Raw genomic sequence first — 13,737 nt, forward strand, 5'->3', positions numbered from 1 at the left:
AGCATGGACGTTAAAATGCTTGTGTATCGACCAAATTAAGTACATACCTAAACTGAAACTAAATATCTCATCATGTGCACAGATGTAATGAAGCTGAGGTGTCCACCGTTACATAAACACAACATACAAACATTCTTGAAAATGCTTCGGGCCCGTCTATGTGCCCAGATGATTTTGGGATGTTTCCAAAAACAGTGGACTAGTTGAGAAGTGCATAGGACATGGCAGGCATGGCTGGCTGTCTTCAATCCTTAATGTTATTTCAGAGCTGCCACAGTGACAGAAACACACAAGGCCAAACTGTAGACACAGACAGAAATGGATAAGAAGAAGAAAGCAAAACATCAGAGCAGAATATAAAATTGTATTCAAATCAGAAACTACCGCTTTGTTTTACTGGCCTGTATTAACACTAACCATGTTAACATAAACATGTCTGACCCACTTGACATAACATAACGTAGCCATTAACTAAATGCATTTAGCAAGACAAAATGGTGGCATAAGCAAGTTTGGTTCGCCTCATTAATACTTAAAAAGGTGTCCCGTGTCCATGTGTGTGCTCGTGTGAAGGAAAGTTGTTAAAAAAAATCTTCCTGTTGCCAAAATAGACCTGATCTGTGGGAGCTGATTATCAGAGAGTTATCAAAGACCTCCAAATCTCTCCAAGGTCACTCTGAGATCGGTCATAACATTACAAACAGTTCCCTACCGACCGTTTGTACTAAACAATGTCCTGGGCTGGGGGAGGGAACTGTTAAGAGGCCACACCTGTGGGTGAACCTTGGTTAAGTTTTGTAATTTAGCCCATCAAAAGCGTTTCATGATCTATTAGGGCAAAGACTGATCAAACAGGTTACTAATGCGTCATCCCCTTTGCCATATTGTGTAAACCACTGATTTGGTTGCTACCCAAACTGTCTACTGTAAACATTCATTAAAGCGGTGCTGTAGTTGTTGGTACACTCTGCAGAGAGCTTGGGTGTGCTGGCCGTGTAATTTTCCCCCGAATAAGTTGAATTAGATAATGCAGTTAAATTGGATTTGTTTATGACTGGTGCTCTTGCCTGTCCCAGTGGACCCACTTGAAAAGCTCATTTTATGAGGCACAGTCTCCACAGACTGTACAAACTGAGGCAATTCCAAAGTCAGAGATGTTTCTTGTCATTGTCTTTATTATAGGGATTTCTGGATATTGGCACGTCGTCGGTGTCTGGCTTTAAAATGAACTATCAGAATCGACCAACATGCTTTTTCTAAATTTGGGTATCGGTTATTGGTCAAGTAAGTTGTTACATACTGGCATATCAGCAAAAAATCCAATATCATGCATCCCTACTTGATTAAATAAACCTGTTGGTACACCTTAAGACTCCAGAACTTGCTACCTTTTCTTAGTTATGTTAGGGTTAGTATCACCAAAATCAAACCTGTGTACCAGTGCCGTATTACAACTTAAATGTTGTGGTGCCATAACAATTCACCTTTCGCTAAGCCCCGCCACTTTGTGACGGTTCGTCGAGCTGTCCGAGTAAGCATGGAACTCACACTGTACCAAAGTGCACCCTCTGAAGAAATATTTTTACATTTATGGAAAAACAAAAAAGCCAGTGCCTGGACCTCTTCCGGTAGATGGGTGAGGAGCTCCTGGGGAAGCCAAACACTGTTCATCTGCACACACTGCGATGACACACAGCTGGTTCAATATCGGCAAACTTTCCCCATTTCCCTTCACTGGTTCCTGTACAGCAGGGTCAGTCTTTATTCAGTGTTATAGCCATTTAAAAAGCAAAAGCAGCATGTGTATACATTTAGTAAGGCTATACCTTCAGTAGCTGGCTAGCTAACCCTACACTTTTCAGAGTTTGATTTTGGAACAGGAAGGAAACGCACATCTCCTTCCAACCTCTCTAGATAACTAGCATCATTATTACAAGTGCCCTACGCACAACGTTTAGCTCGAAATTCACAAAACGAAAAATCTGAAAGAGAGTCTATGGAGCACAGCCATGTAGTTATTGGACCTTTGACGGAGCTAACTGTTGCTACACTACGATTGGCCAGCCTGTGTTTGAGGGGCAGGACTTAGCTAAGGGTCAATTAGTGTGTCATGGTACGGGAATTTCTCACTTCGATACCCCACCTAGAAAATTTAAATTTTTCATGAAAAGATTGATAAAGCAAAGTTATAACTTGAGGACTTTTATTTTTTTGGCTAATGGCAGAGAATAGCAGAATGACTGTAGTAAACATTAACGACAACAGAAAGTGAGACTGCAGCTCGTACTGGTGTATCAATACTGCGGAAAGTGAGTATTGACATTGTTTCAAATATTCAAAATGGATATGTATTGATATATCAGTATTTTTGACATCACTTACAGCAATGCCTCCTAACTTTTTGTTCAAGCACAAGCAGTACTTGGTGACTTTACATCACACCATGAGCACCTTGGTGTACTGTCACTGTTCTCACACTGCTGCGCCACAACAACAGCCAAAGTGCATCACAAAACAGGGCCTGGAGCAGTGCCTCAGATCATCATATGAAGTCTATTTAAAGATCCATATTTGAATGCCAGCACGCGTGATGTAAAGATCCACTCTCTGATCTCTGTGAAAAATATGTTTTCAATTAAATACTCCAAAGTATCACTATGGCCTGAATCTTCATCTCTGTATCTCCTATCATCTCAACCCATTCAAGGAGGTCGTCTTTCCAAATTATTATCTAGTCAGTGAGTATAGATAAGGTTAGGGGAGGCACAGACTGTTGTGGGGAGAGTACTTTGAATGCGTGGCTGAGATGAGGCCTTTCTCCTCTCTGTCCTCAGAGCTAGCATAAAGCGAGCCTCCACTCCCCCAGTCCTAGCATGCTTTTAGCTCTTTATCACCACTGTTGTCCAGTGGTGAGAGTGTGGCTATCGATCAGGAGCTCGCCTGCTTTGCTCAGCCACCGATTAGATGGAGAGAGAGGGAGGCAGAGGGAGAGAGAAAGAAAAGGCAGGAGAAAACGAAGGAGAAGAGGCTGAAGGGATCTCAGGTTTACACAAGCTGTTGTGGAGGTGCGTCTCGGTGGAAGGAACAAACGAGCTGAGGGGGTTACCTAATAAAAGAAGGCACCTCCAGCAATTAAGCCAGCTGACAGGCAAACTGTGGCGCTTCGCTAATGTGGGCTGACAGCAGGGAAATTTGAATAACGAGGCTTGCGGGAGGAAGGAGAGAGGAATGAGGATGCGGAGGGGGTTGGGGGGAGAAAACTGAGAAAGAAAGATGTGTGGGGCTAATGAAACAGGTGCCTGGCAGCCCCTCCCCTCTAAGTGCAGGAATCATTGAGAGATTACCAGCGCGTTTCTCCAGCACAGAGCCAAGCAGATAGCCACTTGATGGAGGGTGGGGGGGATGGAGGTGGGGGCAATGAACCTGTGTCTTTTCTTCTTCACCGCAAGCCGCTTTAACAATGCAAATCACCGCTGAATGTTGACAGTCGTGTTTGAATAATTTGATATAAGAAGCTTTCACATCAAACGCTTTCTGAGAGAGGACAGCGTATTGACATGTTTCATGGCCCTCTGAGATGGGGAGGTGTGTTTTTAGGCGTGTGTGGGTGGATACACACAGATACACATTCAGAAATGCTATTCTGGGTTAGACCTACTGTCACTACGTCCTTGGTGGTAGTCAGATGAGAGAGGGAAAGAGAGAGAGCTTGGTGGGTGTTTACTCTGATGATCGACTCTGTGGGTAAGCAGTGTAATTAGTGGCCTGACTAATGGGCCGAGCTATATGAAGGGAGGCAGCAGCACGGCATCTTCCCAGCTGAAGGAGACAGACAGACAGAGACGGCGCTCCGATTAAACAAATAAGAAACTGTAATCCAAACATTTGGTGTGGGATTTTTTTTTTTAGCCATGCTAGCGGCATGGCTGTAGGGATGGCAGCGAGTCGGTCCAGCTCCAGACTGAAATACTTCAACAACTATTGGCTGAGCTATGATGAAATACAGTGAAAGACATTCATGGTGCCCAGAGGATGAATCCTTATGACATCGCTGATCCACTGGCTTTTCATGCTTTTCAGTGTTTTCACTTAAACTGCAAAATATTTCCAGTAGGCTTTGGCGGTTTTAAATGGCAACTTGGGGTTCAGTATCTTGCTCAAGGATACTTTGACGTGCGGAATGGAGGAGCCCTGGATCGAACTGCCGATCTTCCGATTAGTGAACGACCCTCTCTACCTCCTGAGCCACAGCCATAGGGTATTATGGCATGGCCAAAGTATTTAGAAATCCCGAAGGTGCTCCACTTTCTTTTAAACTGATACCGAGATGCTGTATTGAGAGATTGCGAGTGGAGTGGTGGGGATAATGTCACAGGACTAGTAAAAAACAAAAAGTTACTTTACCACGACATGACTTCTTCCCGCTACAAATGTAGTTTATTAGTTACGTGATTGTATTTAACACATCATGTCTGTTCAGCCCACTGATGTGTCGGTATCCGCGATGGCATCAAGTGTCATCGGGTCGTAAGTATTAGACAAGTTTTGCTGAATTCGAAGTAGGATCATTGCATATTAGAAACACAGCATTTTAGGCTCGACAATGACATACATGCTACAGTGATGCTCAGCTTTTACATTGATTTTTTATACAAATACTGTCATATACCGTATACCCAAGTGAAATGTCAAAAGGTATGGAAGGTTCGAAAAAATAGATACGACTCAAACCTAGTTCCCTTCCCAGCCAGTGAATCCTGCTCGCTTTGGTGATCTCCTGACTTCTCTAGCGCAACCATGAAGTAAACATTTTTTAAAATGTCTTGACAGCTATTTGCTGGATTGCCACATTTGTTGCAGATGTTCACGTTCCTCTCAAAACTATTTGAAGTAATTTCTGTGACCTTCTGACTTTTCATCTAGTGCCATCATCAGGTCAAAATCTGAATCTCAACATTTTTGTTTATGACCAAATACATGCAAGACATTCCCATCAGCCCAGGCTGTACTTTGTGTCTCGAGCTAATTAGCAAATGTTAGCATGACATCACACTAAATGAGATGATGATCACCAGGGCTGCATAATATATCATGGTTTTATTGTCATCACAGTGTCAACTCGCGTGATAAACACATCGTGAAAGACTGTGATACTTTGATCATAGTGACAAAGTATTAAATTACACTTTGTCTGTAGGGACTGTTTTGTCTGATACAGCCAAGCTGTCAACTCCCTGGCCAATCAGACAGAGCCTTTGTTGCAAGGTTGAAGAATTGCAGGAGATTAAGATACAGGAGAGACGATGTGGCACAAGGACAGGTACTGTAGAGGTCGGAGTCAAGAACTGAGTACACTTTAATATCTGTTTATTGCAAGACAACAGTATTGGATATCGCTTATTTCCTCATACCGTGAGTCCCTTATAAACATAGTTAAGGTTATACTTGCTCAGATTTATCTTAAAGCAGCTCTGTGCCGAAGTACAGTCTCACAGAGCTGCTAGCTTGTCTGCTCTCATCCTGTTTTTGTGTGAACAGGCAAAATTTTTACATTGAATTTAAACTTTCTTGGCATGAGCGAGATTCTCTGACCAAAGCTGGACACAATCTGTGTTCAGGATTTGTAACAAACACAGTATGGCAGACAAGAAACAAGAACATGGCAACCGCTCATAACAGCGTAGTGGGAGCTTTGTGTCGACAAGCACTTGGAAGAATCCTTTTCTTTGATGCTACATGTGAGAAACGCATTTTCAGTGGTGAAAATTGCAAAACAAGGAGGATGTAAGAGGTCATCCAAGAGGAATCCATTTCTCTCCTCATCCTCTGCAGATGTACCAAGAAGACACAGAGGAGTGTTCTTTTAAGTGAACCTAATATTCTTATGGTCACACAACCACATAATAACACTGATGGCCCCATTTCAGCTCCATTAGCAAATTTATGTATCACTGTGGGTCACTGCGGCTTGTGAGGATTGAGACACGTCTTGCGGATTCCCGTTGATATTTGACGTAGCAGCTACAGTCATGTGTGAATACAATAAAGTGCATGTGTGCTTGTAAATAGTTGTGGAGAACTGCGTCGTGCACACATCCACTTAGTGTTTGTAGTGGGCTTTTGTGGGTGTGTAGTCTCGTCTGTGTGTGTGTGCGCGCGTGTGTGTGTGTGCACATGTGTTTTTGTGGGTGGGGGGTAGAGCGAGGATGTGAGGTCATAGTGGTTTGTTGCTTGCGGTGTAATTAGTGGTTACTCAAATGAAAACAGGAATGATTTCATTCAGGGAATGCCACGATGTTAATGGTCCCTTCACATCAGAATTGAGTGTGTGCACGGATGCTGTTTTTCTACACAGTTTTTTCAGGTGCATAAATTTGTTTGTGCATTTGTGTCTCTTTGCATTCGTGGGGTTTGTTGCACGTCACCTTGGATATGATGTGTGTGCAGAGCATATAACCTGATCTGTTGCTAGCACAGTGCTGTGTTCAGCGGTTTCTCACCCAGTTAGCATGTTTAAAACATCCTTAGTGGATTGTTTCCTATCGTATCCCACTAACAGGATGTGAGGTGTAATTTAAATCATTTCTATTCCCATAGATGACTCGTTCATGCGCCCGCTCTCTCATCCCCTCATCATCAGGTCCTCATTTAATCATTGCAATTGACTTAGGCCTTCCAGGGCTGAGAGAGAGAGATTAGTGTGCACGTGTGTGTGCGTGCCCATACATCTGATGTGACCGGGTCATTTCTGGGCTGTTCTCATTCAGCTTGTGCAATAGGTGGCCTTAAACCCCCCTAACTTTAGCCTATAGCTTTCTCAGCTGGCTTTCTGGAACGGAACAGATCACAGCGTGACAGCGCCGGGCTGCTTGGGGGCCTGTAAACACCTCCCCACTGACTTTTCTAAACAGATGAGTAATCAGATGATCTCTAATCATATCAGAGACAAGCTTTCATTCCTTATGCTACCCCACCTCTAGCAATCCCTCCCCAGCGTTACAGAAACCGACTCTGCGATCGCAAGAGCCACAGGAAGATCCAGTCTGTAATTGTGTAACAGTGATTTTCAGTCTATGTAAGCTTTGTTCAAGGGCAGATGGCGTGTCTCTTGTTTGCTCTCGAGCTGGGACGTGGCCGAGAGGGAGGGAATAACTGAGTGTAGGATTATCAGGTGAGGCTCCCAGCCTAGATCCATTCCCGGAGGTCACCGGGTCAGCTTGACAACCCGACCTCTCACTTTAAAGCCTGCTCAGCTGTTTGCCTCATCAGGAGTTGAGACAGACTAATAGCAGCGGTTCATAGGAAATGCAAGGCGTAGGAAAGAGGGTTATGTATGCCAGAATGGGATCGATGCTTTGCCTGTGTTTCCAAGACAGCATCTGTCTTGTGCGTCCAGTCTAGTCTGGTGTGAATCATCATAACAACAAACCTAACCAGCAGTCTGGAGTTGTGCGTAAGGTCCTGAGTGGCTGAGCCAGCAGAGAGATGGTGGTTTCCTCTACCTAGAAAAAAAAAATCATCTTTTATTTCTCTCTCTTGAAGAAGTCCAGCTCTCTCTTGCTTTATCCATGTGTGAGGAAGATGCTCTCCCTCCTCTCACCTGTCCTCTGGAGACACGGCAGTGTTCAAAAAGAAAAGCACGAAAAATACTGAAAAGAAGAAGGGAGTGATAAAAAGGAGAGAGAAGAAGGATAGTCGCCTCTTTCTTCCATCCTCCTTCCATCCTCTTATAAAACGGCCTTGGTGCTCTTTTTTTTCCCCCTGTGAAGAGTAATTGCTCTGTGTGTGTGTTGTGTGAAAGAGGAGGGGAGGCTGTGTGTGTGTGTGTGTGTGTGTGTGTGTTTAATCATGGGTTTTTGTGTGAGGAAAGGGGAGTGTGTATGTGTGAGCAACACTGACAAAATGTGTGTGTGTGTCTTTGTGAGGGTGAGTGTGTAGAGTGGGTTTGTGTGTATAAAGGAAAAGGAGTGTGCGTGTGTGTGTGTGTGGCTGTCTGTGCTCTAGGAGGGGGATCTGGCCGACAGATTGAGAGCAGCTTGTTAGAAAGAGGAACAATGAGGCCACAGCCCCTCTCCTATCTTCTTTTTTTTTGTTCCTTTCCTTTCGCTCCTTCTCTCTTTTCCTCCTCTCTTATTTTCATCTTCTTTCAAAACACACTCTCGGCCTTCTCCTGCTCTTCTCTGTATATTTCCGATGTTCTCACTTGCTAGTCTCACCCACATTATCTTTCCATCCATCTTATCTTTTTTCTTTCAACCTCTCCAGTGTATTCAACTCAGATCACTCTCTCTTCACTCTTCACTCTCCTCCCTTCTTCCTCTGTCCTTAGATTCCTCTTGTCAGATAATGTTTCACCTGCTGAAACACCTCCAACGTTTTTATTTTTGTCTCTGCCCCCCCCCCCCCCAGTACGTCTCACGCTATCTGTGCACATGTGGACATTCATGTTTCCTTACACACATACATACACGTACTGTAGGTGCTGTGCTGGCACGCTCTGCTCTGCTCTCATCACATCAACATCTTTGAACATCTTTTATACGCTCCCTCTGGCATTCTCTTTGGCATTGGAGTTGAGTGATGTTGTGATTAAGTGGTTAATTAAACATCATTAATGCATGACAGACATCGCTGATGTGTAGGACATCAAGATGTGTGTTGTTTTCTTTAAAAAATACAAATGAATCATTAGTGCTGTCGTTCTGCTTGCATGTATGCCTACTGTCAATGAGCTCAGCTTGTAGGCTATTTTATTGAGCTGGAAAAGTAGGCAGGTTTTTTTTTTTTTTTCCTGGTATTCCCCCGGGATGTTTCAGTGTGATGTACTCACAGGCATGGCGTGACTTAAAGCAAACCCCTTAAGTGGAAGTGAAACATAAAATAAACATTAAAGAGAAGAGACGTGGTAAGCAAAGTAAAAGTCACAGAACTAGGTGGGGAAATTAATTAATAATTTAATTGTCAAAAAATGTTTTCATCACACATTTTTCCAATGCAGCGATTCACATGAAATTTAAATGAAATATAGGCATAACTCAATAAAGCTACACTGATAAAGAAATTGTAACATTTTCATTCATAAACAATTATGTGTATTAAAGTGGAATGACACAGGGAAAAGTGCTGAACACTAGGGGTGGAGGTAAAATCAATACACTATAGTATCTCAATATTTTTTGTGTGGCAATATTGTCTGGATTTTTTTTAATCAAATAAATTATTGATATTACAAATACAATTTAAACTTTAGGTAGCCTACTAGCATAATATGATCAATTGCTTTTTCAGTCCACTACATACAAATTGTTGCAGCAAAAAAATGGCGGAAGTGAGATGAACAGACTGAAAACAGAGCTTAGATAAAACAGATGTTGACAAAGTTTCCCTTTTGGGGACATCATTTACAGTTAAAAAAGGGTAATAATTTGCAGTATATCCTAATTTATTTTATCGCAATACTCAGCATATTGCAACATATTTAATATTACAATAATATCGTTAAGTGTCGTCATAATATTGTATCATACGGATCCTCTGGTGATTTCCACCCCTACTGAACACGCGAAGTGAAATTTATTTTATGCCTACAGAAGCCTTTGTTTACAGTGCCAGCTTTAAGATACTTCCTGTACGGAGAAACTAATCTCTCAAAGTGTTCAGATGGGGTTTTGGCCCAAAGAATTTCACTTTCAAAGCTTCAGCAATCAGTGTCATCAGTTCCCAAACACTTACTGAGTGTTGTTAGAAGAGAAGTTGATGTGACACAGTGGTCAACAAGCCCCTGTTCCAACTTTTTTTGGAATGTGTCGCAGGCAGCAAATTCAGAATGAGTGTATATTTAAAGAAAAAAAACAAAATCCAAATGTATCAATTTGATCACTAATTTGAAAAGGTAAGATTTGCAAATTATTGCATTCTGTTTTTATTTATGGTTTACACAGCTTCACAACTTTTTTGGAATCAGGTTGTAACTATCACCGGCTTCACTGTCCAATCTCAACAGCGTTAGTTTGTCATAATTTACAAACAGGCTCTGTATGACAAATGTTTTACTGTACATACCTGTAAGGGGAAATGTCAAAAAATACAAAGCTATATTTCTTGACTTATATTTATTCAAAATTACACGTGGATGATGACTGCATTATAATAAATCCCCAGTGAGTCAGACTACATGACTACCAAGTTCCACTACCCTCCTAGAGCAGTGGTTCCCAACTGGTGGGTCACGGATCCATTCTGAATGGACCGCAGGTGACTCATAAACGTGTCAAGTTTGTTAAAAAAAAAAAAGCCACATCATTTTTAAGTACAGTCAATTTCCAGCACAGAGCTTTTATTCTGAAGTGCGGTTTTCTGCTGTAGAGTGAGTGACTAACGGACAGCTACTTGACAGGGACAGCAAGCTAGCTCGACGACGTGGCCAAACGCAAGTATGATGCTGAATGTTTTAAACTGTGTGGACCTTGGACTAATGACTGAGGAGAGATCTGGATGTTGTGTTTCGTACTTTATTGGTAAATATTACAAATCTGCAAAAATTCAGCTCTATCTGTATTGTAAAAAACACCAGAAATTCAACAACATTACAGGCTTATTCTTTGTACCCTTTATATAAAATCTGCTCTGCTATTTGGGGATTTTTATCAGATCTAGCAATCCTACTTGGCAATGACTCTAACGATGTCCTCCCACAATTTTCCCTTTTTCCTTACACCTCCCGTCACAGGCTGCAAAAAGACTAAAAAGTCTTTGAGTCAACGACAACACTTTGGCCTCTATCTAATAAACTAACAGAGCCATATTAAAAGTAGTCTGTGCTCTCCTGTAAATTACAGTATGTGACTATCACTTAACCTCGCCGTCGTACTTGACCGTTGTGAAGCTTGTGAACCGGCTGTCCCGGGCTCTGTTGGCCTCTGCACTCTGTTATTTTGACAGAGAGCCAAATCGACTGACAGACGGACAGCCCCCACCACCCTCATAGTCCAGCTCTCAGCCCCCTTTTGTCTGCCTGTCCTGCAGCATTACCCCTATGGTTGTAGTCTCCTAATTGCTTCTGAACCCTGCAGAGATGGGAGACTAAGCACAGGGGTTGGGAGGGGTCTTCAGCCATGATGGAGTCCCTTTTTTCACCCCACTTCTCTCCCTCCCACTGCTCTTATTTCTTTTATTTCTTCTTTCTACTCAGACTTGCAATTAAACAAAGTGTGCTCATTTGGCTAAGAAGCTGTTGTACCTCTCCACCCTCCCACCCAAGTCTTGGTGAACCATTCACCTCTGGCTCTGCGATGACAGTGTCTGGTGGTGTGTGCAGATATGGTGGTCATGTAGATCTTTGCTTCCTGTGGTTGTTTAGTAATGTCGATTACAGAAATTGCTCGGCCATCGGCTCTGAGATGTTGACGCAATTTTGAAATCAGATGTTAATTGTAATAAATCTGTGCTACTAAGTCTGTAATTATCAAAACCCCTAAGTCGTCTGTTTTCTTATCTTCTCAGGCACCTCTGCAGCCACCCCCGGGATCGTCCGCTTCAGTGGTGGCAGCCGCAGCAGCAGCAGCTGCGGCGGCATCGGGGACGCCCCAGTCACTGAAACTTACCTACCCAGAAACTTTGGACCGCATCAAGGAGGAGTTTCAATTCCTCCAGACCCAATACCACAGGTGGGTGTTTAAGAGTCTTTACAGTGATTTATACGGCCTGAGCTGGTGGTTCCCCTCAAGTCTTACTCTGAACTACTGTGGTTAAAAAATTCAAGGCACTGTATTGCGTCAGGTACAGGTGAGAAGATGAAATATGGTCGGGGAAGGCCGGTTTGGGTAACAGATCCATGAGTCTGAAGACTTATCAGAGCACTGCACAGCGGTTTGTAATGCTCCTAGACAGGATTTTACAGCGCTGTAAAGTTATCACAGAGGCAATCATTTTTAGGCTCCATCTGGACGACTGAGAGGCGAACAGTAGAAATACCCCGCTCACATCATAAACTAATCTACCAGAAACGAGCATTTGCATGTATTTAATTGGCCAGTGCCGTGTGTTGCATTGAGTTGTGGCAAAAGCTGAGCCAGGTTCAACTTTTTTTTGCCAGACGACAGATCGTTTTCTTTGCCCTCTCCTGCTCTCCTGTCTTACTCATGTACATACACACACTCTCACGTCTCAGAGGTGATGCAAGGCTGTGTGACTAACTTTCTTGGCAGAGTTTCCTGGATAAATGGGAGCATATTTGCCATTTTTTTTCTTTCAGAGAAAGACATGCATACATTAGCTTTAGTATACGAGAAGTATGCCGGCTACTCTTCCTGCATTACTGTATGCTGTGTTGGATGTTCAGGAATGTGCCCAGAATGTGGGATTTGAGCTGGCTGTGGAGTCCCAGCCTTCTCTCCCTCTGTTCTCGTGGCACACCTTCACAGGGTCCCCCCACCCCCCTCACTCTTCTCCCCTCACCCTGCTTTGATTTAGTCGGCCAGAATCTCCCCTCCCTCCCTTTCTGTCCCACTTCAAACTTCTTTTGTGTGCTGCCCCTGGCCAGAGCCCCTCTAACCCCTGTGGCTATTGCTGCTTCCCTATACACACAAATGTGTGTGTGTGTGTGTGTGTGTACACTTGTAGTGCTATTTTGCACTTTCTAGAGCGCCTTGCCAAAAACAGAGGACTGATTTTATGGGTATGGAGACATTGATTTTTTTCCTGACTCTCCTTAGTGGTATTTAATAGCATGGCTGACTGCTGCTCATTTGCTAAACAAAATCTGATGAGCCAAGGGGGTTCTGTGAATGCAGCATTCGGACCACAGACAGTCGTTTTCAAGCACCTTAAATTACACAACTGCTCCGACCTGCTGTGCATTCTATAGTGTAAGGCAGCATGCGTCTATAAACCATAAGTTGTCATTAAACATCATGTGTTGGGCTTTTTTATGGCTTTATTAGCTAGGTGAGAATAGAGGGAGGAGGGAGGAAGGGGGAATATAAGCGTTATTTGCAGGACTATAAATGTACAGAGTGTATTTTACAATACATTAGTATTTCCTTTATTGTGTTGGCTCACTTCTGTTATGTTTGTCCTGTTTAACTACAGTATGACCAGTTAAAGATGCCGGGATATTGGCTGATAGGTTGGTTGAACTTTTGCTCACTGGTTGTTGCAGATTAACACTTTATTTAGTAATTGTTTCCATATTGGTTCATTTAAGACAGTGGGAGTCATAATATATCATCATCTGTTACTGTCCTGACTGAAAAGATGAGACATTACTTGCTCACTGTCATCTAGTCCCAATTCCTCTGAGTGGAGATGAAAACGTCTTGACCACAAATGGTGGAAATGTTTCAACCACAGTGATCTGAAGAAGACCATTTGTGGTTGTGTTATATCCATGTATGATCAAATAATTTAATGGAATAGCAGTATGAGGTTTTTTTTTTTTTTTTTTTTAATCTTTTCTGCAGAGTCCTTCTACACACCGCCTACAAAAAAAATATTACCCACACATATCACATGAACCACTGCCAGATTAGGTCCCACATACCTGCAATTTTCCAGCACAACACTAGAGGCTGGCGTTTCCCCCAAACACTTTCAGTTTAGTACCCTTAGATGAGTACTTAACCATAGATCTGTTTTATGTTTCCACCGCAAACTATACTCTTAAGGTAGGCAGAGTTCTTACCACATGGTAATAGCCACGTCACATGCAGCTCTCTCTGTATTTGACGAGCATTTATA

At 42.8% G+C, this 13,737-nt stretch overlaps 2 protein-coding genes across 2 annotated transcripts in view; one reads left to right on the forward strand and one right to left on the reverse strand.

Annotated features, from left to right (window-relative positions):
- The window catches only part of shdb (Src homology 2 domain containing transforming protein D, b), a 36,372-nt gene extending 24,797 nt beyond the window's left edge, over window positions 1-11,575 (reverse strand). The window contains exon 1 of the mRNA XM_050055289.1: window positions 11,507-11,575. Coding sequence (XP_049911246.1) covers window positions 11,507-11,575 — 69 coding nt within the window. The remainder of the gene's footprint in view (window positions 1-11,506) is intronic.
- tle2a (TLE family member 2, transcriptional corepressor a) overlaps window positions 11,488-13,737 on the forward strand; it is a 42,973-nt gene continuing 40,723 nt past the window's right edge. Inside the window, exon 1 of the mRNA XM_050054708.1 lies at window positions 11,488-11,666. The gene's annotated coding sequence lies outside the window, so the exon portion shown is untranslated. The remainder of the gene's footprint in view (window positions 11,667-13,737) is intronic.

Source organism: Epinephelus moara, chromosome 10 (assembly GCF_006386435.1).
Source record: "Epinephelus moara isolate mb chromosome 10, YSFRI_EMoa_1.0, whole genome shotgun sequence".
In the NCBI taxonomy this organism is placed as follows: Eukaryota; Metazoa; Chordata; class Actinopteri; order Perciformes; family Serranidae; genus Epinephelus; species Epinephelus moara.